Source organism: Eschrichtius robustus, chromosome 14, assembly GCF_028021215.1.
Source record: "Eschrichtius robustus isolate mEscRob2 chromosome 14, mEscRob2.pri, whole genome shotgun sequence".
Classification (NCBI taxonomy): Eukaryota; Metazoa; Chordata; class Mammalia; order Artiodactyla; family Eschrichtiidae; genus Eschrichtius; species Eschrichtius robustus.
The window spans coordinates 16,586,944-16,614,816 of record NC_090837.1 but is presented as its reverse complement, the minus strand read 5'-3'; the positions used below and the strand labels follow the sequence as shown (position 1 = coordinate 16,614,816).

The 27,873-nt window shown below is 40.7% G+C and overlaps 3 protein-coding genes and 1 pseudogene across 5 annotated transcripts in view; 2 read left to right on the top strand and 2 right to left on the bottom strand.

Moving 5' to 3' along the window:
* MAPKAPK5 (MAPK activated protein kinase 5) overlaps positions 1-12,861 on the top strand; it is a 43,459-nt gene extending 30,598 nt beyond the window's left edge. Inside the window, exons 8-14 of one of the 2 annotated variants that reach the window (XM_068563793.1) lie at positions 1,264-1,344; positions 3,799-3,986; positions 5,893-6,013; positions 8,549-8,679; positions 8,969-9,084; positions 10,450-10,554; positions 12,419-12,861. In XM_068563793.1, coding sequence (XP_068419894.1) covers positions 1,264-1,344; positions 3,799-3,986; positions 5,893-6,013; positions 8,549-8,679; positions 8,969-9,084; positions 10,450-10,554; positions 12,419-12,513 — 837 coding nt within the window. In that variant the 3' untranslated portion in view covers positions 12,514-12,861. Of the gene's footprint in view, positions 1-1,263; positions 1,345-3,798; positions 3,987-5,892; positions 6,014-8,548; positions 8,680-8,968; positions 9,091-10,449; positions 10,555-12,418 lie in introns of both variants that reach the window. The other variant, XM_068563792.1, reaches the window with a different exon arrangement.
* TMEM116 (transmembrane protein 116) overlaps positions 1-27,873 on the bottom strand; it is a 216,037-nt gene that overhangs the window by 54,861 nt on the left and 133,303 nt on the right. The window contains exons 11-12 of one of the 2 annotated variants that reach the window (XM_068563795.1): positions 4,622-4,731; positions 2,523-3,124 (exon numbers count right to left, since the gene is read on the bottom strand). In XM_068563795.1, the coding sequence (XP_068419896.1) occupies positions 4,627-4,731 (105 nt within the window). In that variant the 3' untranslated portion in view covers positions 2,523-3,124; positions 4,622-4,626. Of the gene's footprint in view, positions 1-2,522; positions 3,125-4,621; positions 4,732-27,873 lie in introns of those variants that run through there. The other variant, XR_011076384.1, reaches the window with a different exon arrangement.
* LOC137777034 (small ribosomal subunit protein uS5 pseudogene) lies at positions 407-983 on the bottom strand (annotated as a pseudogene).
* LOC137776952 (disintegrin and metalloproteinase domain-containing protein 1a-like) lies at positions 16,743-19,265 on the top strand. Its single transcript, XM_068563696.1, has one exon. The coding sequence runs from the start codon at positions 16,743-16,745 to the stop codon at positions 19,263-19,265; it is 2,523 nt and encodes an 840-aa protein (XP_068419797.1).

Genomic DNA, 27,873 nt, shown 5'->3' with positions numbered 1-27,873 from the left:
TGTTCCATTGATCTCTTTGTCTGTCTTTACACTAATACCATACTGTTTTGATTATTGACACTTTTTAATAATTTTTGAGATAAGGTAGTTTTAGCCCTCCAACTTTGTTCTTCTTTTTCATAGTTGTTTTGGCTATTCAAATTTCTTTGCATTTCCATATGAACTTTAGAATTGGCTGTTTACTTCTACAAAAAAGCATGCTGGGATTTTGACTAGGGTTGTTTTAAACATATAGTTCAGTATGGGAGCACTGGCATCATAACAACATTGAGCCCTCTGACCCATAAGCCAGCTGTATTATTCCATTTATTTTTGTCTTTGGTTTTGCTCAGCAATATTTGTATAGTTTTCAGTGTACAGGTCTTTCACATTTCTTTTTAGATTTATTCTTAATTTTTTTATGCTCTCATAAGTGGTATTTTCTTTTTCAGGTTTAATTAATTCACTTTATTATTCTTGTGTGAAAACACGAGCCTTGTGCAACACAAGATGGTCAATGAATTGCTGATAGGGAGCCTTGGTGAGCAGAGTCCCCTTTGAGAGGTCAGGCGTAAGATAGCTGTAGGTCTTAGAGGTGGCATCGAAGGTGGCCTTGGTAAAGTTGCCCAAGGAGGCAGTGCAGCCGCTGACCAAGGTGTAACAGTTTTCAGTATCTGCTGTCAGCAGCAGCTTTGTGGCCACGAAGGCCAAGACAGTAGCAGTGGATCTGGGTGCAAGGATGAAGCATACCAGCAGAGAGCTGCAGTATCCTGTCACCTTCAAGGAACTGTATGGGGTTTGCCAATCTTGTGTTCGCAGGAGTCCCATTACCCATGACAGCGGAGAGGTTGGCCAGGAGGATGGCCCTGTGGATGGCAGTGGTTACCTCCTTGGAGCACTTAACACCTAGACCCATGTGACTATTACAGTCCCTCATGGCAACAAATTCCTCGAACCTGGACTGCTGGCCAGCACCATTCTGCTTTCACTGCTTTCAAAGGCATAAGGGACTCCCCTAGGTAAAAGTAACCTCAGATCGAGAGGAAGAAGAGATAAATCTCCTTCAGGGACTTAATCTTCATATCCTTGACCTACGCAAACACTGATAAATTGCTGATTGCAAGAGAGAAAAAGGTTTTTGAAAGTATTTATGTAGAGTTTTTTTCAGTTGTTGATTGTTGACTGCCAGTGACTACCCTCTTCAGCCTTCCAGCAGTCTGTCTCAAGCTGCAGGTCGCTGGTGTGATTTTCAGTAAACTGTCCCCTTTGGTATAACTCTGACAGGTACTGGAGGCACAGAGAAGGCATCAGAAGGAGAAATCTGGCATCATACCTACCTCGCCAACACCCTACACTTATAACAAGGTAGGAGAGGAGATACTAATCTTTACCCCTTGGGTGTAGCCCCTCTTCTCCTATGAGGTGTTTGTGGCCCTCTGGGAAGGTGGCAAATTCCATTCTTATCCCTTAATATTGCTGCCAAAGAGGCTGAAAGCAGCCACATATGCAGAAGAGTGGAATTCAAGTATTTGTCTGATGAAATAAGATTCATACTAGTTTAGGTTTTGCAGCAGGAACCAAAGGCTATGGTCACCTGGAGGTTATTTATTTGGCTAGCTGTACAGTCCACTGATAACATTTAAAAGATATGTTGGTCTTGCTTTTTTGAGGTGGAGGCCATTTCAGAGAATATTATTTGTCCATTTATGGTGCCATTCTTTCTAACCCCATAAAATACCCAACTTAGAACAGTGTCTAGTACACACAGCAAGTGCTCCCAAGTGTTACCTGGTACTTCACAGTTCTTAATCAGTAGCCTACACATCAAGCTTCTCTGTTCTAAAGTATAAGAGGTTTAGGGCTTCTTGAAACAGGTCCTAGAGGTCCTGGAGTCACTGAGTAGATCAGAAAAAAATGATGCTGCTTGGGGACTCCAGGTGATATAGATGGTAGAGAGGGAGCTGAGGATGGTAGAAAGGCAGGCCAGCTCTTCCTGGTCCCACACCTTTAGAGGGCCCCACATATTCCTAATGCATGTGTGTGCACACATGCAGGCATACATATCGAAGAACACACAGGCTTCTGTGGCACTCAGGACCCTCCACTTGCACTGGCACTGGCACAGCATGACCAGAACTCTAAACAACTACTTTCATGATTAACACTGTTCAGTCCCCAAGTAAGAACTGCTCCACACCATCTTGATCTACTTGCAAAACTGTAGGCAGCTGTGCCCTTATATAGTGAAGGTTGGAAGTGAGGGCTGTGCTGATTATAGTCAGTCAGAAACTGCTTCCTGCTTCCCAATGCAGGCAGGAATTGAGTGGTAGAAGCACTTAGCTAACAGAGATATTAATTTACTTGATACGGTCTTCTCATCATGAATACAATGGATTCTTGTGTGATATATTATTTCCCAGTACTATTTTTTTCTCCTCTTCCTGTTCCATGTTGTGAATCTAGTGGTGTTTGTGAATTAGCACGGCATTCATAAAATTTACACTCCACAGATGAGTAATATATTGAAATAAGTTCATATTACTTTTGAATGTGTATATATGTTGGTCTAGTTATCATCTTTATATTGGCAACTAAGTGAACACTGACTGCTACATTTGCAAATAATTTTTTAAATAAAAATAATGAAAAAGATGTAGTTAAATTTTCAAAAGTTAAATAAATACATCAACCTTAATTAAAAAGAAAAAGAAAAAGAGGCAGTAGGCCAGGTGACTTGCTGTGACTCCACCACCATTCAGCTGTATGATGTTGGTTGGTACACTTAGTTTCACTCTTGACAGATGACCTTAGAGATGACAAGATCTCTGTAGTATCAGTTTCCTCATGTGAACTATTTTTTAAGATTTCTTTTCACCTCTATAATTTTACAAGTATGTTCTACAGCATGGGTCATGTCATCTATAAATGCCTACTAGTATGATGCCAAGACATGGCTGAGAGTACCTGAGACACCTCATTTTCCAGGCTTCACTCAGAGCAGCGCACAGCTGTGGTGTGAGGAGCGTGTGGCCACAGTGGCAGGCTCCCTGGGCTGCCTTTCTCAGGTGGACACTGCTTTTGTCCTGCAATTCAGGAGGGGCTTGGGTTGAAGCCTCTGAGGACCCAGTTTCCGAGGCAGGTAGAGCTACATTTAATTAAAATAGGAGTCCTTTATTAATAAGCACGCTGTGACTACAGGCCATGAAATCACCTTACTATCTACAGACATGGTAGTTAGTGGCAGTTTTGTTTCATTCAGAATATCTTCCCCAAGAATGGTCTTGCAAATGGGCACAGTGAGTCCTTCATGGCCAAAGGATTGCTTTTAGCCTCCTGTTTTTCCCTGCAGTGCCTATCCCTAATCTTTGTCAGACTGCTTTGGGCCTTTATAAAATGACTTGTGCTGTTTTATAGAGTCAGCCCACCTGTGTCCTAGCTGCTTTGTTCCTGCACCCTCAACCCTGCCCAGGTGGACAGAGTAAATGTTTCACAACCAGCTGGCTTATATCTATCACTTTTCTGGCTGGGGACAAAGTATCCTACATCTGTACCCAATAATCAGATAGCAGCTTGGGCCTAAGCAGTGAGAATAAAAGTGACTATTTTACCCCAGACTGGCCTTGTATATATGGTGTGCACATGTGTAGTGTTGGGAGCACTTAATTCTCTTAAGACTTCCTGAAGCTTTTACAGTCTCTGTGAAGTGATTCTCGGAGATATCAGCCTGTGTATATCAGGGGCTGTTTCTGGGTCAGTCCTAGGGACTTTATTTTAGAGCTGTGCCTCTGCTGTGAGTGACCATGTTCTTTTTGCTTTCAGAGCTGTGACTTGTGGTCCCTAGGGGTGATTATCTACGTGATGTTGTGCGGATACCCTCCTTTTTACTCCAGACACCACAGCCGGACTATCCCAAAGGATATGCGGAGAAAGATCATGACAGGCAGTTTTGAGTTCCCAGAGGAAGAGTGGAGCCAGATCTCAGAGATGGCCAAAGATGTTGTGAGGAAGTGAGTCCCCAGGCCACTGCGGGGGGAGGCCAGGGAGGCCTTAAAAGTGGTGGAACACAAAGGAATGTTGGGTAAAGGAAAGTCATTTGTTTCCCAGGCATGCTCCTTCTCATTTCAGCATTACAGAAAATTTTCCCTGGAGCCTGAGATGAGAGTTCTCAGTGTCCACACCTTGGTGAAATTGGAGCTTTGCTCCCTCCTGTTGCACTCCTAGAATTTGTCCTTAGGGTTGAATCCAGGTCCCTTGGTAGCCATTGTATCTGTGAGCATTAATTTAGGACCTTAAATGGTAACCCCCCTGGTGTACACTTCCTGCACGGAGGCCGGTCATTTGGGACAGACATGATTCCAGGAACTGAACTGGGGTGCTAAAATGACCATGATGCTTTTGGCTTTTCATTCCTTAGCTGCTGTGGGAGTGTGTGATTGGTTGTGCAGGGCCTGGACCCCACCTCCTGCCCTTCCTACTGCTAGTTGGTTGCTGTGGTGTATATTAAGATGGAAAGGTTTAGAAGAATTAGGGTTAGTGAATGGATGATGGAGACTTGACATTCAGAGTCCTTTGGAGAAATTAGCTAGAGCACTAAGAAAGAAGTCAGACCTAAATATGAGGTGTCTTTGCTTTTTCTACCCACCTGTGTCAGAGGCTTAGCTGCCTGGGACTTGGACGTTGTTCTGGTATTCCTATTCCTATTGCTTGTTCTTCACTGAGTAATTTCTCCTCTTTTGGTTTCAGTTTCTTCATCTGTAATGCGATAAAGATAAGCATTAAAGGGGCAGTACCTGGGAACTGTCTCCTAATAGTACAGCTGTTTCTCTATGGAGATTACTCTCTTTCAGAAGTGAGCTTGTTCTGTTGGTTAGGTGTTTATGTATTCAAAAAGGGACTAGTTTCTAAAATATACAAGTGAAAGTTAGGAGGGTGGAGGCAATGTTTAAATCATCGTTTGTCTTCCTATGCTCTTTCCCTGCTGTATTCTCAGTTACTTAACCAAAATATCAGTATCCTCTAATTGGTTCTTTGCAGTTCTGTAGAATATATTTCCTGTCCCTAGAGCAACATTGATTATCTTCTTTCAGCATTGAGATTCTTTTCTAAATAATCCTTTCTTTAGAATCTGAAGCTGTTTGTTCACAATGATCCAGAAGGTTACAGAGAACATGAAAGAGCAAGTAGGCGTGTTGTCCTGACTCTGATGTTTGGAATGGGAGGCTATGTATTTGGAAGAAGGTGCTGTAAAAGGCCCAGGGAATATGCTGGGGTGAGCTAGGAATTGCATCAGGATAAATGTACAAGATGTAAAGAACTATGGTCAAAAAGCCGATGGTACAGAACAATACATTAGGCTTAGAAGGAAATGCCATCCCCTTCTCAGAGATTAGATTTTTAGCTTTTGAATGTCTTTGGAATAAAGGGTTCATGTCCTGCCAAATGGTGACATCTAAGAGTTTTATCACAAGTAGCAACCTGGATTTTCAGAACTGTATGACCCCTCGACTAATTTTACAGTCACTGTTAGCCAAAAGAGCATTTTGAGTCCCTTTTGGAAATTATAGCCCACTGTCCTAGAAACATTAGTCTGGGGATTCAGTGTCTCAGGAACTGTAAGCCATATGTAAGATTACTTTACTGAACCTAGAACTCAGTCTGAGGTATCACTGGACTAAGCCTTTTCCTACCATTCTTATCTCAATTTATTTAGTATATAAAGAACTGCCTAAGGACAGAGTGCCCTCACAACTAACGGTTAGGGACGAGAGCCCCGCCTCTGTCCTGCAAATAGAAAGCCTAGGCTTGTAGGAGTCGGTGGAAAGTCAGAAGCTGGAGCTGGTTAGAGCCAGACCCAGGAACTTCCCGGCCTCTGGAAGCAACTGCATGGCAGCCCTGTTGGCCTTTTCTCCACAGGCTCTTGAAGGTCAAACCAGAGGAAAGACTTACCATCGAGGGAGTGTTGGATCACCCCTGGCTCAACTCAACTGAGGCCCTGGATAATGTGCTACCCTCTGCTCAACTGATGATGGATAAGGTTTTGAATGATGCTTATTTTGTTGGCCGAAAAGGCTGTGTTGGGAAGGAATGCTGAGGCTTGACTCAATGAGGGGTTAAAGGCAAAACAATGCAGAGCACACAGTCTTTCCCAGAGAAACATCTCTGGTCTTCCAAAGATCAGGATTGGAAATATAGAGATTCTTTCCATAAAAGACCAGATCAAGGCCTGGTAAATACACTAAGGGAACACTCAAAGGACTATCCTCCATATTTGTGCTATGGGATTGGGGGCACAGAGCAGTATCAGACACTGTTCTTTTGCCCAAGGAGTTTAAACAAGACTGGTTGGAAAGACCAATAAACACAAAACAAAGAAGGAACATTTTCAGACATCAGAGCTTTTGCATGCTAAATTTTCTGTGAATGCTATGGAAATTCAGAAAAAGAGAACATCTTTGAAGGGCTGTAATTAGGGAAGGGTTCCCAAAGAGAAGGCAAAAACCATCACAATTATTAACTATTGTGTGGCATTTTTTAACCCCTTTACATATTTAACCCCTTTTCATGTAATGAAGCCTGACTTCATTGATGGGAAGTTGGTAAAATGGGTGTGGCAGGCCTGGCTTTGAAAGTAGACAGAGGGGTTTAAGTCTTAGTAGGACATAATTGAGAGGCTATTGTAGATTTTTGAGAAGAGATTTGCCACAGGGAAGGTATTTAGGGATGGTTAGTCAGACTTGCAGACTTGCCAACCTAATACTTCTACAATAATCTAGAAGCTGAGAAGCTGCTCTAGGAGCAGAAAAGTAGAGATGAATGAATAAGCTCAATATTTTTGAAGACAAATTTCTACAATTTTTGGTGACTGACTAGATATAAGGGGACAGTGGGTGGCATATCTGGTGACACCATTGACAGAGGGAAATCAGGAATGAGGCTGGTTTTGGATGAAGGGAAGTCTCTTAGGTTTTAGATATTGTTTAAGGTGGTAGATGGATGTGTGGTGTGGAATCAGAGTGTGGCTGAGAGGGAAAGGCAGTGACACAGACTTGAGTGTTACTGACTTAGAAGGGATGGAGTTGAAATGTAAGTGAATAGGAAAAAAGAATGCTAAGACCTCCCTTAGTTTAGCTGGAGTATGAGAGAGAAAGGAGAGCTAGAAGGAACAGAGTTTTCTGCTATCTCTGATTTGTGTGCAGTTGTCTTCCTGGTTTAAATGTGCCCAGTAGTCCAGAAATGGTTTGTTTGGTCAGTGCAAAATACAAAAGGATTACTTATACCCTCTGGTTGTTAGCAATTAAGTGTTACAGTGTGGCTTTCCTCAAGATCTTGAAATGAAGAAATAAGATTGCCTTCTGGAGTTACTTCAAGATTAGTGTATAATGAAGCCAAGTATGGATATGCATAATCTTAATGAGGAAGAGTAGCTCCTGGGCCTATAAGATGGAACTGCAATGTGACAGTGTATTCCCATTTTTAAAGAAATGATGTGGCCAGGATGCAGGCTGGTCAACTTTGGAAGTATAGAAAAAATGTCCACATATGCAGAAGCTGAATAGTGTCCATCTAAGCTGTGCCTAAGAGATGGAGCCTGAGCTCACAACCTTGAGGTGTTCCCATCTTTTTGGTTGGGCTATCACGGATAAGAAGGAAATAGATTCAAGGGTCTGGGGGCGTGTAGCCAGGGCCAGTTAGTATAGTTCTCTTAAATGAGTTCAAACTCTTCCTGATCTAATGGCATGCTTACCAAGGAACTATTTTTGTAAATTGTCAAATTTTGTTGTTGAAATTCAAACAACACAGAGGTATATAAAATAAAAAGCAAAAGTTCCCTTTCGTTACCCTGCCTCAGTCTCACCCCTCAGAGGTGAGGTGACCTATGGCTTGATGTATTCTTCCTGATCTTCTTCTGGGGAGACATACACACACTGAGTTTGTCTTTTTCTTTAAATCCAAAAGTGGAATCGTCTCATTCTTACAAAGCCTTTTCTGATTATTTGCCTTCCCTTATTGGTCTGCCCATAGTGAGAGAACGCACTGGTCATAAAGACAGACTTGAAGCGTGCTAGACCTTATGACAGTTATTTCTCATTGTAAATTAATTGACTGGCTTATAGATCAGTTTGTGAGGGTCTACTATGCTCACCAGGTGAAATGCTTGGGGTTCTGAGCCATCAGGGCTAACGTGACTGTCTACACCATGGGGGCAGTGAGTAAATGCCAGTCTGGGAGGCTTCTCAGGCAGCAGCCTGCTAGCTTTTCCCCTGATGTACATGTATGACTCTCTTTACACTTGCCCTTGCCAGTGACTGTGAGCATGAGCCTTGTTAGTATTTCTTACTTGCATTTCTGTCCGCCCACAGGAAAGAAGGGCTAGCTGTTGGCCTGGTATTCCCTGGGCCCTGCTGACCCATGGGGAAGAGTCCTCTACCTTATCAAAATTTGTATACTGCCAGCATAAGAATGAAATTGCTTTCTTAGTTCTTTGAGATTCTCCTTCCCACTGTCTTAGATTGGCTTTTTAGGTGCCCAGAAATGAATGTGAAAAACTGATGACAGTGTTTGCATTCAGGCGGTGGTTGCAGGCATCCAGCAGGCCCATGCGGAACAGTTGGCCAACATGCGAATCCAGGACCTGAAAGTCAGCCTCAAACCCCTGCACTCTGTGAACAACCCCATTCTAAGGAAGAGGAAATTACTCGGGTAACTGAGCTTATTTCTTGAATTCTCCCTCATGGCTGGTGTGGTTGAGTACAGGGTTCTGAAAGGTCAGCCAGGGGTCTGCCCTTTTTTGTCTCTTAAGAGGGTGGAAAGGGTATGTTCTTTAAATAGCATCAGAAGTTGGAGATACTCCAACTGTAGTATAGTAAATAATTAACTATAGTTAATTATTTATCTGAAAAATCTGTTCCTTATGTTTAGCGTTAACATCTGTTAAGAGTTGGGTTTTGGGGTCTCACCTTGTTATTACCTCTCTCCCAAACTTCTAAAGCACCAAGCCAAAGGATGGTGTTTATATCCACGACCGTGAGAATGGAGCCGAGGATTCAAATGTTGCCTTGGAAAAGCTCCGAGATGTGATTGCTCAGTGTATTCTCCCCCAGGCTGGTAAAGGTCACACCATTTATGAATGCTCTGTGCGTGTCTGTGTGTGTGCACATGCACATGACTAAAGGAGTGGTTTAATTTGAAGTTGTCTGTTTCATCTTTGTGTTATAAGAAAATAAGTACATTATATAGTCTGTGCCCACTGAAAAGAATGGACGGTGGGAACTCAGAAATGTGAGGCTCTGCCCCACCTTTGGTTTCCTGTAAAATTTCTAGTTTTGGTTTAATTGCCAGTGTCAGACACAGCACGTAATTTTGTATTTTCTTAGTTTGTTAATGAGATTACAGGATAGAGGATGGAAAATGGAAAATGTGAACAGGGTCAGGATTAGGTTGGGAAGGTCAGGAAGGTTGGGAAACACCATATCCAGAGCCCTTAGAGTACAAGGCTGTCATTAACTTGTGAATATAAAGAGACGATCTCCCAAGTTCAGAAGTGGCCCTGGCTGCTACTTGTATCATGGGCAGGGTGGGACTTAAACAGAAGTCCTTTTGAGTGAGAGCTCTCTTTCAGTATGTTCTCTTTCCACCTAATGGGGTATGATGGGCTTTTCTCAGCAGATGAATGAGATGCTTCAAGTAGTAGGCCAGGAAACTGTTGAGTTGACCAGTCTTCCTAGATTCCTTGGGTTTTAAGGGAACTCACTAGTGTGCCTCAGGTAGCCTTCCAAAGTCAGAAATGAGCTTAGGAGAAAGAAGGTAGCCCACTCAGCCTTATTCTCCCTCCCTCTCATGGTCTCTTAAGTTAACCAGGTGCTTTTGCTCAGCAATAGTCTGACATCCTGTGGGATGCCTATTTCCCATCATCCCAGCTAAGACTCTGGGGGCATCAGGGAATTTGTGTGAGGTGGTCAGAGCAGGAAGAGTTGAGAAACCAGAAGTGGTTTACATCAGTGGTCCCCAACCTTTTTCACACCAGGGACTGGTTTCGTGGAAGACAGTTTTTCCATGGACTGGGGGCGGGGGTGGGGGGGGATGGTTTCAGGATGATTCAAGTGCATTACATTTATTGTGCACTTTATTTCTATTATTATTACATTGTAATATATAATGAAATAATTATACAACTCACCATAATGCTGACAGGAGGCAGAGCTCAGGTGGTAATGTGAGCGATGGGGAGTGGCTGTAACTACAGATGAAGCTTCCCTCGCTTGCACACCACTCACCTCCTGCTGTGCGGCCCGGTGGTTGGGACCCCTGGTCTACATGTAATGTAAGGACTAGAAGTAATGATAGTCTGGTAAAGCTTGCACCTTTAATCATCACTTCTCAATAAGTTGGACATCATGTCCTTCCATCTCTGACACTAAATTCCCATGATGCTGCAGGAAAATGCAACTTCTTCTTCATCTTTATCAATAGGAGAGAATGAAGATGAAAAGCTGAATGAAGTAGTTCAGGAAGCTTGGAAGTATAACCGGGAATGCAAACTCCTAAGAGATACTCTGCAAAGCTTCAGCTGGAATGGTAGGAGCCTTAATTATGCCTTTCCCCAGGAATGCAGAGAAGTAATTGTGTTTAGAATATGTAGGATCTCTGGGGGCTGAGCTGGGACTGTTTTCAAGTAAAGTAGGGCTGGCGAGTGAGTGGAATACTGTGGGACAGGGGGTTAGCCCTACAGTAACTGCCCAGGCGTACCTGGACATCTGGCCCTTTCGCTTGTTTTCCAGAGTTCAGATGATTATGTGTCGCAGATTCATTGCTGCAGAGCCCCCGTCACATACCACTTGGGCAAAAAAAGTCAGATCTCAGAACTCCTTCCAGATACCTGAGCTGTTCACTGGGTCATTAAGGAGCAGTATACTCTGAAGGGGAGAAAGAGGGCAAAGTACCACAGAGTCTGCCCTGCTGATCTGCTTAGCTTAGAGAAGACCTGTTTCACTGAAGAGTAGAGAGTGCCAAATCTGCCGCTTATTGAATTTTTTTCCCCATAGGCAAACAAGGTACAGGTGTGTTTTTTGAGCTGCTTTTGTATTGTCTTTCTACTTTAGCAGACTAAACTAGACTTAAGGTCTAGGATGCTCAGGGAAGGGAGCAAACTCATTGCCTAGCTTGATTCTTGGACATGAGAAATCCAAAGTGCTATCCTGGCTATTCCCATACTTGGAGGAGATTAGCTTCCCTAGGATTTTTTTTTTTTTTTTTTAAGATTTTGAAATATCAATACAGAAAAGTGATCACATTTGAGGTATGCACGTCCGATGAATTTTCACAAAGTGAACACCCCCGTGTAACAAGCACCTAGAACATGTAGTGGAGCATGTGCCCTCTTTTAACTGCTACCTCCCTCCTCACAAGGGTATTATGATCCCAGTTTCTAGCAGTATATATTAGTTTTGCCTGGTTTTATATTTTATGTAAATGGAGTCAGAGAAGTCTATGTTCTTTTGTGTCTGGCTTCTTTTAGTCAAGATTATATTTGTGAGATTCAACCATATTGTTGTGTGTAGCAGCAATTCATTCTCATATATATGTATGTAAATATATATATATTCTCTCTATATATAATATATTTTTCTCCATATATATATACACAGATATATTTTTTGTATTTATATTTATCCATTCTACTGTTGAATGGACATATGGGTTGTTTCCAGGTTTTGGTAATTAAGGAAAGCACTGCTATAAACACTCTTGTGTACATCTTTTATGAATATTTTAATGAACTCATTTCTCTTATGTATCTAGGATTGGAGTTGCTGGTTCATGGGGATATTCATCTGTTTGGCTTCAGTAGGTACTGCCACCAGTTTTCCGAAGTGGTTGTACCAATTTACACTTCCACTAGCAGTGTTTGAGGGTTCTAGTTATTCTGTATCCACACCAACACTTGCTATTGTCTTTTTCATTTTAGTCATTCTGATTAATAAGTACTACTGGTATTGCGTGTCGTTTTACTTTGCCTTTCCCTGATGACTATGAGCTTAAGCACGTTTTAATGTTTATTGGCCATTTAGATTTTGTTAGGTGCCTATTCTTTTGCCCATTTTTCTATTGAGTTATATCTTATAGATATGTAGGAGTTCTTTATATAGTCTGGATATGAGTTCTGTTGTAGACATACATATTACAAAGAACTTCTCCCTCTTTGTGGTTTCTTGCTGTGCTGTTGTACTGAACATTGGATTTTTACGGCCAGGTTAATAAGCTGCTCAGTTCTACTTGAAAAATGGGGGATTTGAACTGCTTTTGATCAGTGTTGGTGATGGTTCCTCCATGGTGAGGGTGAATTTGACACTGGTGAGATGTACCTTATTGGGTCCCTGTCAAGAATCTTATCACCTCCCAAATGGTTTGGAGACTGACCTTTTTCTTTTTTGGGTTTCAGGTCGTGGATTCACAGATAAAGTAGATCGACTAAAACTGGCAGAAATTGTGAAGCAAGTGATAGAAGAGCAAACCACATCCCACGAATCCCAATAATGACAGCTTCAGACTTTGTTTTTTAACAAGTTGAAAATTTATTCATTAATGTATAAAGTAATTTGTATGTAAATTAATAAATCATAATTTCATTTCCACATTGCTTAAAGATGCTGTATAAATTTAGATACAGGATTTACTAATAGTATAGTTCATTTGTTTTTAAGAAAAGCTCAGTTCCTAATATATTACTACTTTAGGATTGTTTAGTCATATGTGGTAAAGCTGACAGATGGTATTGTCAAGCAAGATTGTTTTATTTGTAATAAAGTATACAAAAACCATTTCCCAGTGGTAGGCAAAGGACCAACTATACTGACCTTTCTGCTTAGTAAACAGTTGAATCAAGTACTGTGGAATCTGGTTTCAATTGCCCTGTGTATTTACTTTCTGCACTATCAATCAGTGGATTAGCTCTGGTGCCAAGAAATTTTTGTGGATCCATGTTGCAGACTGCCTGTTACAGGGTGCCACCTCCCATGATGGAAGAGGCAGGGAGTTGAGCCCTCATTTCTCTTATCCCTAATTCCCTAGAGAAGAGTGGTAACATTTCTTTTTTGTCATATTTTTTTAAAAGGTATTGGTGCATTTCTTAAATCTAATGGGATTCTCTATTGAGTTTATTCTTTTCATGTTTAACCAGAGCCTCCCACCTCCTTTGAGATCCTACTTTGTCCTCTCCCTTTCCTGCAGCCCTCACCAGCTCCACTGCTTCTTATCTCCTTTCCCTGTTCTTCTGGCCCCTTTTATGGGATGATTTTTCTGAGAAAGTTACATATCATAAAAACTGGACTATTTGGTTAGCATCTAAAGATGGTCCAAGTTTTTTCTCTTAAAGCTACCCTTTTTCTCTAACGTTTCTGCCTGGGTTTCATGGGGGCATCCCCTGGGCTGCATGTATTTTATTTAGCACCCTTCATTTTCAGGAAGCATGGTTCTGGCCCAGAGATCAGATACTTGAATAGAAAACAAGGCTGGGTACTTTTCTACTTTGCTGTTGTACATATGGGCTTCCATAACAAACCATTTTTATTTATTTTTTTAGCAGTTCTTGATTGGTGGTTCTGTGTTGGTAAATGGGAGCGCTAATAGGCCAACTCCAATTCACAGAGGAGAAGAAAAGGGTCAGTAGGCTCAGTTATTCAGTTTCATCCCATCAAATTCTCTTCAATCAAAATCAACCCCACAGAGCTCACTTATTTTCTAACTCCTCCACTTTGCTGAGTATGTCTTCAGGGTGACATGTGGTTAGTATGTCCCATATGTATGTGCATGACTGTAGGAATATATGATAAAAACATTAAGTATCTCTTAGAAATTACCTTACACATTGGTTCCCTTTTACTTTGGAGAGTTTTGAATTCAAGGCATTTTTTGAGGTAAGGCTCACTAATTTTCAGTGATTGATAACTGCTACAAATGGATACCCTGTAAGGAGAATTCAATACTTTTAAACATGGCAAAATCTAACAGGCAGCAGAGAAAAACAAAATGTTTTCTTATTTACTGACCAGAAAACTTAGCTGAGAGTTGAATTAAGGGTTGAATTATTGTTTTTCAGTGAAATGCAGTCTTACAAATCAAAATCACTTCTTACAATCAGAAAAAACTCTGCACTTGTTTCTGGAACAACTGAATACCTGTTATTTTTCTTATCTCAGGGCAGAGGTTCAGTGTTTGCTTGGGAGAGGAAGGCAGTAATTAACTTTGTTACTCTTCTTTTTCTTCAGAGGAATCTTCTAGCATGCCCAGTCTACCATTAACTTCTCAAATTTGTTTTCTGGGTGTCTTCTAGAGGCTCAAGATGATTTCCTTCACTGTGTGGTGAATTTTAGGCAAGATCTAAAAGGGTATCCAAAAGATTCTTCCTTTTACTCTGAGCAGCAGTTGCCCATGTTTCTTTAGTCTGAATTAAACTGGCCGCGAAAATGAGTGCTGTGTCCAGACAGGTCCATGCTGAAAGTTTGTGAATACCCTGGAGGATGCTCTAGCTGGTGTAACTCAAAAGTGGGCCCTATCCTACAGAGAGCTCCTTGACAAAACAACAGCTTCCAAAAGACAGCACTGTTTGGTCTTTAAAGTAGAGTTTTGTTTATGGAATTTGTTTGTAGGCCAGTAGCAAATTCTGCTTTAACTTTACCAGTCAGGTTTACTAATAAAACATTCGCATGTACTGGAAGTGAAACAAAATCATCCTTGTCTCTTTTGGCCTGTCTGTCTAATGCAGAAAGTTCACACTGTAAGAACAGTTCTCATAGGCAGGAGGTTACAGTCTTCAGTTTTCCTACATGATTTGCTAACCCTTTGCTTACTATAAAACCATTACTTATCACTCAAGTACCTTTAGACTTTACCATAGTTATTAATCTGCTTGATGTGAAACAACTTTTGTATTTTTCTGGCTAATGTATTGTATAAGCTGTAGGAGAACACCTGTCAGAAATTTATTGTCTGAAACATAGATAGGAGGAACTGCTTTTTAAAAAGAGTTTTGTTTTTGTATTCATTTGAGATAGAACAAGTTGAAGGAATTATTGGTTGAAGTAGAAGTCAAATGATTTAAATCAGATCTTGTGTGTGAATGCTTGCGTGCGTGTGTATTTATTGAAGAAAATGTGTCTCAATTTGAGAACTGGAAAATTGGATATTTGATTTTAATTATATTTTTATTTATTTAAAAAAGTAGAAGTGGTCTTTCATTATTGATTTTTTTGTCCCACAGAATGACTTAAATTTTCCCTGCCTGTTTGGTTAAGACACAGGGGAACATCTTAAATCTGTGATAATTTCCAAGTTACATAATTTTAAGAGGCTTTCCTCTTATACAGAACACAAGGAGAAAAGAAATCCAGCTGGAAATCATTTCACCATTTTTGCTGTAAATTTTTTAATGTGTTTGTGATATGATGGTATTAATTTTCTTGCTAGATGCAGATGATTAATTTTTTCTTCTGTATTAGGAATTAAATATTAATTGGGGATAATGAGTTGATCTACTCTCATGCTTATATCTGAGATCTTGTAGTATTATTCCATTCTTTTTTTAATTATATAGGGCATTTCTCCATTTTTGTTTGGTACTTATAGCCATAACCCTTATTTTGAAGGTTTTATATTATAGATATTTGACTTAATATAAAATTATTTTTATGCAAGATAAAAGATGTAGAGTCTTACTTTAGTTATCTTAGGATGCAAAGGAGAATAACTGGGCAAGGAATGTGGTTAAATAGGGCTTTTTTCCTTTTAAATTTATACTGCTAAATACACCAGGAGATCAACATCAAAATCAAATCCAAGGACTTCCATAGGCATTATAGTTCAATTTTAGTTACAAAAGCAAAGAAGTCTTTAAAAAGTTCTTCTACAGTCCATTTTTATTTTCTTGATGAAATGGTAACTAGATACCTGGTTAATCAGAGTTTAGTTTTATTCCAGACTTTGTTTTTATGTTGGGAGGAATTGAACTTTGATCTTGGTCACTTGTAAGTCTCCATAGTGAAACTGAACTCCTTTCATTTAACACTTAGTATGTTTGTGCATTAGGAAAACTTATTAGAGGGAAATTATGTTTATATGCAGACACAAAGTGTCTAAAATCATCTGTTATGAACAAAAATTAATGAGGGAGAATTTGTGCATCCACATACAAGTTTTCTTGAATTAAAGGAGAAAAACCAGACCCTGACAAAGGAGGGCTGGACTGAAAAACAGTACCCTCAATACTACAGAAATGAGGAAAAGAGGTAATGGGCAACAGAGAACTTTGTCCTGCTCTGAGATCCCCGAAGAATCCCCATCCCCTCCCCCCTGACCTCCTGCCAGAATGTTGGGTTTCAAAGAATGTGCAGATTAACGGATATCAGGAGTAGTGTGGCCCTGGGCTGAGGATAAGGATAATTTACCTGAGTAACAGTCCTGGCTGAATCACTACAGGCCTTCTACTTGGTATATCTCTCTGTAAGTGTAAAGGGAACTTAGCCAAGGAGCATTAAAACCATTGCTGTTGGAAGGAAGTCATATAGTAAGGAAACCACTGAAGGCCAAGAGAGAAAAGCAAGAACAGAAACACAGCCCCAAGGTCTGTAAGACTCACAGTTGGGCAGTACCCAACCATAAGGGAGCCAGCATAGATCTGAAGTGAATACCTGTGACGGAGGGTCTGCGTGTCAGGGAAAGCTGCTGCTGCTGGACATAGGCCCTGCATCACCAACTGATTTACTAGGGCCATGTCAGTGGCAGCGTCTGTGACACACTCTGCCTCTATACTGCCTTCTCTACGGAAAAACCAAGTGGCCTTGAAGGAGGGTAAGATAAAGTTTCAGACTTGGGCTCAGCAGAAGAGGGACTTGAGGCTGGGGCCAGTGCCAGGATCTTCATGTTTCAGTTTGAGGATTGTGTTGCTGTTGGTGATTTCTCTGCCAAGCTTGTACTGTGACCTGGGGTCAGTATATTACTCTTCCTATGAAACAGTCACCCCCAAGTTTCTGACAGTGGAAGGAAGGGAAGACCAAGTGGAAAAGCTCTCCTATGTGCTATTTATGCAGGGCCAGAAGCAGCTGATTCACCTGAAGGTGAAGAGAGACTATTTTGTGAATAACTTTCCAGTCTTCAGCTACCACAATGGCACCCTGGGGCAAGAAATGCCTTTCATCTCACATGACTGTCATTATGAAGGCTACATAGAAGGAGTCCCAGGTTCTTTTGTTTCTGTCAACACCTGTTCAGGCCTCAGGGGCGTGCTGATTAAGGAGGAAAAATCCTATGGCATTGAGCCCATTCACTCTTCAAAACGGTTTGAACATGTGTTGTACACCATGGCCCATGAAGCTCCAGTCTCCTGTAGTGTCACTTCCAATGACAGCCAAGTGGCATTCACCAGCCGGCAACAAGAGAGCAGCAAGCCTCGCAATCGGCAGGTGCCATCCTACTTGTGGTCACACACCAAGTACGTGGAGATGTTTGTCGTGGTCGACAACCAGCGGTTCCAAATGTGGGGCAGTGACGTCAATGAGACAGTCCAGAGAGTAATGGACATCATTGCTCTGGCCAACAGCTTCACTAGGGGAATAAACACAGAGGTGGTGCTGGCTGGAATGGAGATTTGGACCGAGGGGGACCTCACAGAGGTGCCAGTGGACCTGCAAGTTGCACTCAGGAATTTCAATAGCTGGAGACGAGAGAGGCTCTTCCATCGTGTGAAGCATGATGTTGCCCACATGATCATTGGACACCATCCTAAGGAGGATACGGGGCAGGCGTTTCTCAGTGGTGCCTGTTCAAGTGATTTTGCAGCAGCCGTCGAATCCTTCCACCATGAGGATGTCCTCCTGTTTGCGGCGCTCATGGTCCATGAGCTCGGGCACAACTTGGGTATTCCGCATGACCATTCGGCCTGCGTTTGTAAAGATAAACCCTTTGGCCTCATGCGTGAAAATATCACTAAAGAAAGTGGCTTCAGCAACTGCAGCTCTGACTTCTTCTACCAGTTCCTCTGGGAACACAAAGGGGCCTGCCTATTTAACAAGCCTGGGCCCAAAGGCCGCTTACGGAGGGACTCTCGCTGTGGAAATGGTGTTGTAGAAGAGGATGAGCAGTGTGACTGTGGTTCTGACTGTGACAATCACCCGTGCTGTGACCAAACATGTAGGCTGAAGGAGAATGCCGAGTGCAGCGATGGACTCTGCTGTGTTAAATGCCAACTGAAATATAAGGGATTCATGTGCCGTCCTGCTTTGGGGGAGTGTGACCTCCCAGAGTATTGTGATGGTTCCTCTGGAGAATGCCCCATAGACAGCTATAAGATAGATGGTACAATGTGTGATAGAATTCACTATTGCGCTGGAGGTCGCTGTAAGAACCCTGATAATCAATGCATGGATATATATGGGTTCTCTGCAAGGTCTGCCCCAGAAAACTGTTACATTTCAATGAACAGAAAAGGGGACCGGTTTGGAAACTGTGGTATTACCAACTCACCTAGGTTAAGATATTTGAAGTGTGTAGATGATAATATATTTTGTGGGAAACTTATATGTACAAATGTTAGACAGGTACCACAAATCAAACCAAATCATACACTGATCCAGGTCGCTCATGAAGGTGACTGGTGCTGGAGCATGGATGCCTATAACACCACTGATATCCCTGATGATGGAGATGTGCACACTGGCACTCTTTGTGCTCCAAACAAAGTCTGTGTAAATTACTCTTGTACTGATTATGCTGTGCTCAAGTATGACTGCAAACCAGCAGAAATGTGTAATGGGAAAGGAGTCTGCAACAATTTTAGGCACTGCCATTGTGAGGCTGGCTATGCTCCCCCTGACTGCAGAGGTCCAGGAGATGGTGGTAGTGTAGACAGTGGTCCACCTGGCAAACCAACTGAAATTGAAAGTGGAGGCGTAGGTGGCGGTTCTTTTCATCGTAGCATTGAGTTTAGAAATGCTGGCAAGCTAATTTTCATACTCCCTTCATTTCTTTTAATATTGTTGTTAGTTTTAATATTTTGCATTACCCTCAGGGCTGTAATTGAGTCAGTAGAGACCCTAGGGCGTACCTCGGAGGACAGTTCAGAGGAAACCACTAGCGAGGGATTCTTAACGGAGTTTCTACCAGTGGGGCTACGGGAGAAGGAGTCAGAAGAGAAGAACCAAGAAGAGGAGGGCCCCCCACCGGAGGAGGCCCCCTCGCTGTCGCTGGAGGCTCTCCCCCCGCCGGAGGCCCCACCACCAGGAGAGCCAGCACCATAAGAGGTAGCAGGTGAAGGAAAAGGATAACCAAAGGCAGAAGTGTATTGGTGGAAGAATCCAAAAATATCGAATATCTCAAGCACTGAGTGGGAAAGAGGGGCTCAGAGAAGCTAAGGTGAAGTGAGAATTGATGGCTCCTGTAGCTCTGACCAGGATATATAGTCTACAGAAACATACTAACATGGGAACAGAGACGCCCCTGCTTTCAGTATTCATTTTAGTAATTTGGTTATGTATTCATATATGAACTCATATAAAATATTCTATATTTTTGTTTTTTTCCCATTTCATGAAACAATTTTATTTAAGCTCTTCTCATGAATCATACCTATCAATATCATCTTTCATTTGGGCCAATTTCTGATCTGAAATTACTTTTCAGGGCCTACTATCTTCCATCTACATTGTTTGATACACAGTATTATCTCTACCTATGACTATCACAGGGTCATTAATCCCACTCATAACACATTATCTTAAAAATGTTATCTGTTCAGTAATCTAATTTGCCCCAAAAGTTGCTATTCACGAATAAAAGGTAATTTAAAATAAATAAAAAGCTATTTTAAGATGAAGCATCACTTCAGACTCCATACAGCTTAGTCCTTGAGGCTTCTTTATTTTGGGGCTCTCTTGGAAGGGGCTACATCTGATCCAGGGAGGTCCGATCACCCTGGGTCTGGGTGCATGGGGGAAGGGGAGCAACCTAGGCAAGAGACAACCTGTTTAGTGCGGAGTTCAATTGGAAGTATTAATTGTTCCTTTTCTGTTTTTCTACTTCACTTATTATATTTATTTCTCATTTCCTTTTTAAGTTAACATATTGTTGACTGACAGTCCAAAGGAACAGAGCTTTGGAGGGTAGTCAATTGTCTATAAAGAGAGCACAAAGCACATACAATATAACATTATGCATTCTGTGCAAGACACTGTGCTACTTTACATTTGTTGTCTTAATTTAATCCTCCCATCCACCCTATGAGACCTCCATCTTGTACATGAAGAAACAGAGACCAAAGACTTTTGCTCTAGAGCTGGTAAGGGGTGGAACCTGCATACCGCCTCAGGTATGACTGAATCTACATTCGCCGCTGCCTCGTGAGCCTTTTCCTTTAGTAAAAAAAAGTGAGCAGGAAGACAACTGACATGTCCTTAATTGCCCAGAACGTGGCTTCTTCCTCAGTGACTCTAATGAAACAGAAGCCTTACAAATGGATGTTGATCTCTATCATGAACCTACCACACTGTGTAGTCATGATCGATGAAAGAGTCTTTTCCCCGATTACATCCTGACATCGTGGACTGGCAGGTTTGTATCCTATTCAGCTCTGAGAGCCCAGATCACTGTAGGTGCTCAGTAAATGTTGACCAAGTGAATGACTTAACCAGGGCTAACCTTTAAATAGGAGGGTAACTTGTATGGATGCCCCTGCTAGTCCCTAGGCATGGCACCACCGAAACCTTGCTCAGGTGCAGTGTTGCTACAGGTTGAGTGTTCTGAGTCTTGGGGAAATTCCTGAGCATCAGTCCCTGACGGTACATTTGCTGAATCCCTCTTCTAACTGCCCAATCCTATGTGAGCAGAAAAGAGCAAACAAAAGGAGGACAAGACCTAGCCTCTGCTTTCAAGAAGCTTATGTTAATTACTTTTGGTGGAACAAAACTGAACTTCAGAGCAAAATCCAAAATCAAGCCTTCAGTTATGTAAGTTTCCAGGCCATGAGATTTGCTTGTAATCAAATCTCAGGACATTGTATGCCAGAAGGTCAAGATTCGTGGTGAAAGCACACTATTAGCTGGTAGTCACCTGAGAGCTTTGAGAACGAGAGTGAAACTGGGTAAATGAAGGCCTCCAAGGGTAAACCTGTCATTAGAGATTTCTGAAAAAGATGTGGAGGATTTCTGCTGAGAAGCACTTCAGTGGAAAACAGAACGGCAATCTTCCTAAGTGTACATGCTAATGATGACTATAATAAAAGCTAGTAAGGATCAGTCTTTTTTAAAAAACCTGAAGAAATAGAAGGGAATCATGATTTAGGTATGGGGTAAATATGCTTAGCTAACTCAAAGGTGTTCTTTAAAAACCAAAAGTCAGGTAGATAATTGGGAATCAATCAGTAAAACCTATTTAGGATTTCATAATATTTGACAACAAAGTTTACAAAAATTTAGCAAATATGTAAGTTGTATAGACTATTTAAAATGTTTAGTTGCTGTCTTTATGACCGACCCTCAAGTTTACAAGACCAGGTTAAAGGCAGGAAACAAAGGTTAGGACAGCTATTTGAATGAACTTCCTCTGAAAGAGTGATCAAAAAATGAACATATTTATAAATTGTCAGGTGAATCTTAAAATGTGTGGAAACCCCAGAGCCTGGGGATTGAAGGCTGAAGCTCTTTAGGATAGACTAGAGCAGGGAAGTGACCAGTTTTTTTTTTTTAATCAGTCATCAATTTTATACACATCAGTGTATACATGTCAATCCCAATCCCCCAATTCAGCACACCACCATCCCCACCCCACCGCGGTTTTCCCCCCTTGGTGTCCATACGTTTGTTCTCTACATTTGTGTCTCAACTTCTGCCCTGCAAACCGGTTCATCTGTACCAGTTTTCTAGGTTCCACATACACGCGTTAATATACGATATTCGTTTTTCTCTTTCTGGCTTACTTCACTCTGTATGACAGTCTCTAGGTCCATCCACATCTCTACAAATGACCCAATTTCGTTCCTTTTTATGGCTGAGTAATATCCCATTGTACATATGTACCACATCTTCTTTATCCATTTGTCTGTCGATGGGCATTTAGGTTGCTTCCATGTCCTGGCTATTGTAAATAGTGCTACAATGAACATTGGGGTGCATGTGTCTTTCTGAATTATGGTTTTCTCTGGGTATATGCCCAGTAGTGGGATTGCTGGGTCATATGGTAGTTCTATTTTTAGTTTTTTAAGGAACCTCCATACTGTTCTCCATAGTGGCTGTATCAATTTACATGCCCACCAACAGTGCAAGAGGGTTCCCTTTTCTCTTCCACACCCTCTCCAGCTTTTGTTGTTTGTAGATTTTCTGATGATGCCCATTCTAACTGGTGTGAGGTGATATCTCATTGTAGTTTTGATTTGCATTTCTCTAATAATTAGTGATGTTGAGCAGCTTTTCATGTGCTTCTTGGCCATCTGTATGTCTTCTTTGGAGAAATGTCTGTTTAGGTCTTCTGCCAATTTTTGGACTGGGTTGTTCTTTTGATACTGAGCTGTTTATATATTTTGGAGATTAATCCTTTGTCCGTTGATTCATTTGCAAATATTTTCTCCCATTCTGAGGGTTGTCTTTCTGTCTTCTTTGTAGTTTCCTTTGCTGTGCAAAAGCTTTTAAGTTTCATTAGGTCCCATTTGTTTATTTTTGTTTTTATTTCCATTACTGTAGGAGGTGGATCAAAAAAGATCTTGCTGTGACTTATGTCAAACAGTGTTCTTCCCATGTTTTCCTCTAAGAGTTTTATAGTGTCCGGTCTTACATTTAGGTCTCTAATCCATTTTGAGTTCATTTTTGTGTATGGTGTTAGGGAGTGTTCTAATTTCATTCTTTTACATGTAGCTGTCCAGTTTTCCCAGCACCATTTATTGAAGAGACTGTCTTTTCTCCATTGTATATCCTTGCCTCCTTTGTATATCCTTGCCTCCTTTGTCATAGATTAGTTGACCATAGGTGCGTGGGTTTATCTCTGGGCTTTCTATCCTGTTCCATTGATCTATATTTCTGTTTTTGTGCCAGTACCATATTGTCTTGGTTACTGTAGCTTTGTAGTACAGTCTGAAGTCAGGGAGTCTGATTCCTCCAACTCCGTTTTTTTCCCTCAAGACTGCTTTGGCTATTCGGGGTCCTTTGTGTCTCCATACAAATTTTAAGATGATTTGTTCTAGTTCCGTAAAAAATGCCATTGGTAATTTGATAGGGATTGCATTGAATCTGTAGATTGCTTTGGGTAGTACAGTCATATTCACAATATTGATTCTTCCAATCCAAGAACATGGTAGATCTCTCCATCTGTTGGTATCATCTTTCATTTCTTTCATCAGTGTCTTATAGTTTTCTGCATACAGATCTTTTGTCTCCCTAGGTAGGTTTATTCCTAGGTATTTTATTCTTTCTGTTGTAATGGTAAATGGGAGTGTTTTCTTAATTTCTCTTTCAGAATTTTCATCGTTAGTGTATAGGAATGCAAGAGATTTCTGTGCATTAATTTTGTATCCTTCAACTTTACCAGATTCATTGATTAGCTCTAGTAGTTTTCTGGTGGCACCTTTAGGATTCTCTATGTATAGTATCATGTCATCTGCAAACAGTGACAGTTTTACTTCTTCTTTTCCAATTTGTATTCCTTTTATTTCCTTTTCTTCTCTGATTGCCATTGCTAGGACTTCCAAAACTATGTTGAATAATAGTGGTGACAGTGGACATCCTTGTCTTGTTCTTGATCTTAGAGGAAATGCTTTCAGTTTTTCACCATTGAGAATGATGTTTGCTGTGGTTTGTCTTATATGGCCTTGATTATGTTGAGATAGGTTCCCTCTATGCCCACTTTCTGGAGACTTTTTATCATAAATGGGTGTTGAATTTTGTCAAAAGCTTTTTCTGCATCTATTGAGATGATCATATGGTTTTTCTTCTTCAATTTCTTAATATGGTGTATCACATTGATTGATTTGCGTATATTGAAGAATCCTTGCATCCCTGGGATAAATCCCACTTGATCGTGGTGTATGATCCTTTTGATGTGTTGTTGGATTCTGTTTGCTAGTATTTTGTTGAGGATTTTTGCATCTATATTCATCAGTGATATTGGTCTGTAATTTTCTTTTTTTGTAGTGTCTTTGTCTGGTTTTGGTATCAGGGTGATGGTGGCCTCATAGAATGAGTTTGGGAGTGTGCCTTCCTCTGCAATTTTTTGGAAGAGTTTGAGAAGGATAGGTGTTAGCTCTTCTCTAAATGTTTGATAGAATTCACCTGTGAGGCCATCTGGTCCTGGACTTTTGTTTGTTGGAAGATTTTTAATCACAGTTTCAGTTTCATTATTTGTGATTGGTCTGTTCATATTTTCTATTTCTTCCTGGTTCAGCCTTGGAAGGCTATACCTTTCTAAGAATTTCTCCATTTCTTCCAGGTTGTCCATTTTATCAGCATAGAGTTGCTTGTAGTAGTCTCTTAGGATGCTTTGTACTTCTGCGGTGTCTGTTGTAACTTCTCCTTTTTCATTTCTAATTTTATTGATTTGAGTCCTCTCCCTCTTTTTCTTGATGAGTCTGGCTAATGGTTTATCAATTTTGTTTACCTTCTCAAAGAACCAGCTTTTAGTTTTATTGATCTTTGCTATTGTTTTGTGTCTGTTTCATTTATTTCTGCTCTGATCTTTATGATTTCTTTCCTTCCACTAACTTTGGGTTTTGTTTGTTCTTTCTCTAGTTCCTTTAGGTGTAGGGTTAGATTGTTTATTTGAGATTTTTCTTGTTTCTTGAGGTAGGATTGTATTGCTATACACTTCTCTCTTAGAACCACTTTTGCTGCATCCCATAGGTTTTGGATTGTTGTGTTTTCATTGTCATTTGTCTCTAGGTATTTTTTGATTTCCTCTTTGATTTCTTCAGTGATCTCTTGGTTATTTAGTAACGTATTGTTTAGCCTCCATGTGTTTGTGTTTTTTACGTTTTTTCCCTGTAAATGATCTCTAATCTCATAGCACTGTGGTCAGAAAAGATGTTTGATACGATTTCAATTTTATTAAATTTACTGAGGCTTGATTTGTGACCCAAGATGTGATCTATCCAGGAGAATGTTCCGTGAGCACTTGAGAAGAAAGTGTAATCTGCTGTTTTTGGATGGAATGTCCTATAAATATCAATTAAATCTATCTGGTCTATTGTGTCATTTAAAGCTTCTGTTTCCTTATTAATTGTCTGTTTGGATGATCTGTCCATTGGTGTAAGTGAGGGGTTAAGGTCCCCCACTATTATTGTGTTACTGTCGATTTCCTCTTTTATAGCTCTTAGCAGTTGCCTTATGTATTGAGGTGCTCCTATGTTGGGTGCCTATATATTTATAATATATCTTCTTCTTGGATTGATCCCTTGATCATTATGTAGTGTCCTTCCTTGTCTCTTGTAACATTCTTTATTTTAAAGTCTATTTTATCTGACATGAGTACTGCTATTCCAGCTTTCTTTTGATTTCCATTTGCATGGAATATCTTTTTCCATCACCTCACTCTCAGTCTGTATGTGTCCCTAGGTCTGAAGTGGGTCCCTTGTAGACAGCATATATACGGGTCTTGTTTTTGTATCCACTCAGCGAGCCTGTGTCTTTTGGTTGGAGCATTTAATCCATTCACCTTTAAGGTAATTATTGATATGTATGTTCCTATGACCATTTTCTTAATTGTTTTGGGTTTGTTTTTGTAGGTCCTTTTCTTCTCTTCAGTTTCCCACTTAGGGAAGTTCCTTTAGCATTTGTTGGAGAGCTGGTTTGGTGGTGCTGAATTCTCTTAGCTTTTGCTTGTCTGTAAAGCTTTTGATTTCTCCATCAAATCTAAATGAGATCCTTGCCGGGTAGACTAATCTTGGTTGTAGGTTCTTCCCTTTCATCACTTTAAGTATGTCATGCCACTCCCTTCTGGCTTGTAGAGTTTCTGCTGAGAAATTAGCTGTTAACATTATGGGAGTTCCCTTGTATGTTATTTGTCGTTTCTCCCTTGCTGCTTTCAATAATTTTTCTTTGTCTTTAATTTTTGCCAATTTGATTACTATGTGTCTCAGCGTTTTTCTCCTTGGGTTTGTCCTGTATGGGACTCTCTGCGCTTCCTGGACTTGGGTGGCTATTTCCTTTCCCATGTTAGGGAAGTTTTCGACTATAATCTCTTCAAATATTTTCTCAGGTACTTTCTCTCTTTTCCTTCTGGGACCCCTATAATGCGAATGTTGTTGCTTTTAATGTTGTCCCAGAGGTCTCTTAGGCTGTCTTCATTTCTTTTCATTCCTTTTTCTTTATTTTGTTCTGCAGCAGTGAATTCCACCATTCTGTCTTCCAGGTCACGTATCCGTTCTTCTGCCTCAGTTATTCTGCTATTGATTCCTTCTAGTGTAGTTTTCATTTCAGTTATTGTATTGGTCATCTCTGTTTGTTTTTTCTTTCATTCTTCTTTGTTAAACATTTCTTGCATCTTCTCGATCTTTGCCTCCTTTCTTTTTCCGAGGTCCTGGATCATCTTCACTATCATTATTCTGGATTCTTTTTCTGGAAGGTTGCCTATCTCCACTTCATTTAGTTGTTTTTCTGGGGTTTTATCTTGTTCCTTCATCTGGTACATAGCCCTCTGCCTTTTCATCTTGTCTATCTTTCGGTGAATGTGGTTTTTGTTCCACAGGCTGTAGGATTGTATTTCTTCTTGCTTCTGCTGTCTGCCCTCTCTATGTGAAGTTTTAACTGTCCTATTCCCATAGCTGTCTCCTCAGGTCCCCACGAGTCATCTCAACTACAACTCAACTGCATCATCTCAACTAAAATGGCTGTGAAAACAGGCAGCCTAGCACACAGTGGAATGGGCAGAACACTTTGGAGCTCCCTCAAAAGCCCTATCCCCATAGCACTGTTACTAATTTGCATGTCTCACAGGTCCCTGGAAAATCCCCATTCACAGGACTTGTCTTGCTATAAAACTCGTACAAGAAAGCATAAGGCAAAAATTTCATGGCATTGGATTTGGCAAAGGTTTCTCAGATATGACACCAAAGGCACAGGCAAGAAAAGAAAAAACAGACAAAATGGACTTTATGAAAATTTTAAAATTTTGTGCATCAAAAAATAGTATTAACAGAGTGAAAAGGCAACCCACAGAATGAGAGAAAATATTTGCAACTCATATATCTGATAAGGGATTAATATCCAGAATATATAGACAACTCCTAAAACTCAACAACAACAAAGAAAAAAAATGGCCTGATTCAAAAAACGGGCAAAGGACTCAAACGGACATTTCTCCAAAGAAGATACATGAATGGCCTACTGCACATGAAAAGATGCTCAATGTCACTAATCCTTAGGGAAATGAAAATCTAAACTACAATGAGATACCACCTTGTATCCATTAGGATGGCCACTATAAAAACAAAAAGAAACAGAAAAGAACAAGCGTTGGAGAGGAGGTGGAGAAAACTGGAACCCCTGTGCACTGTTGGTGGGAACATAAAATGGTACAGATGCTGTGGAATGGTATGGCAGTTCCTCAAAAAATTAAAAATAGAAGACCGTATGATCCAGCAACTCCACTTCTGGTTATAAGCCCAAAAGAATTGAATGCAGGATCCTGAAGAGGTATTTGTAGGTCCATGTTCAAAGCAGCACTAATTCATAATAGCTAAAATAAGGAAGCAACCCGAGTGCCCATAGAGGGGTGAATGGATAAGCAGAATGTGGGATACACACACAATGTAATATTACTCACCCATAAAAAGAAAGGAAATTCTGCAATATGTCACAACATGGATGGACCTTGAGGACATTATGCTAAGTGAAGTAAGCCAGTCACAAAAAGGCAAATACTGTATGATTC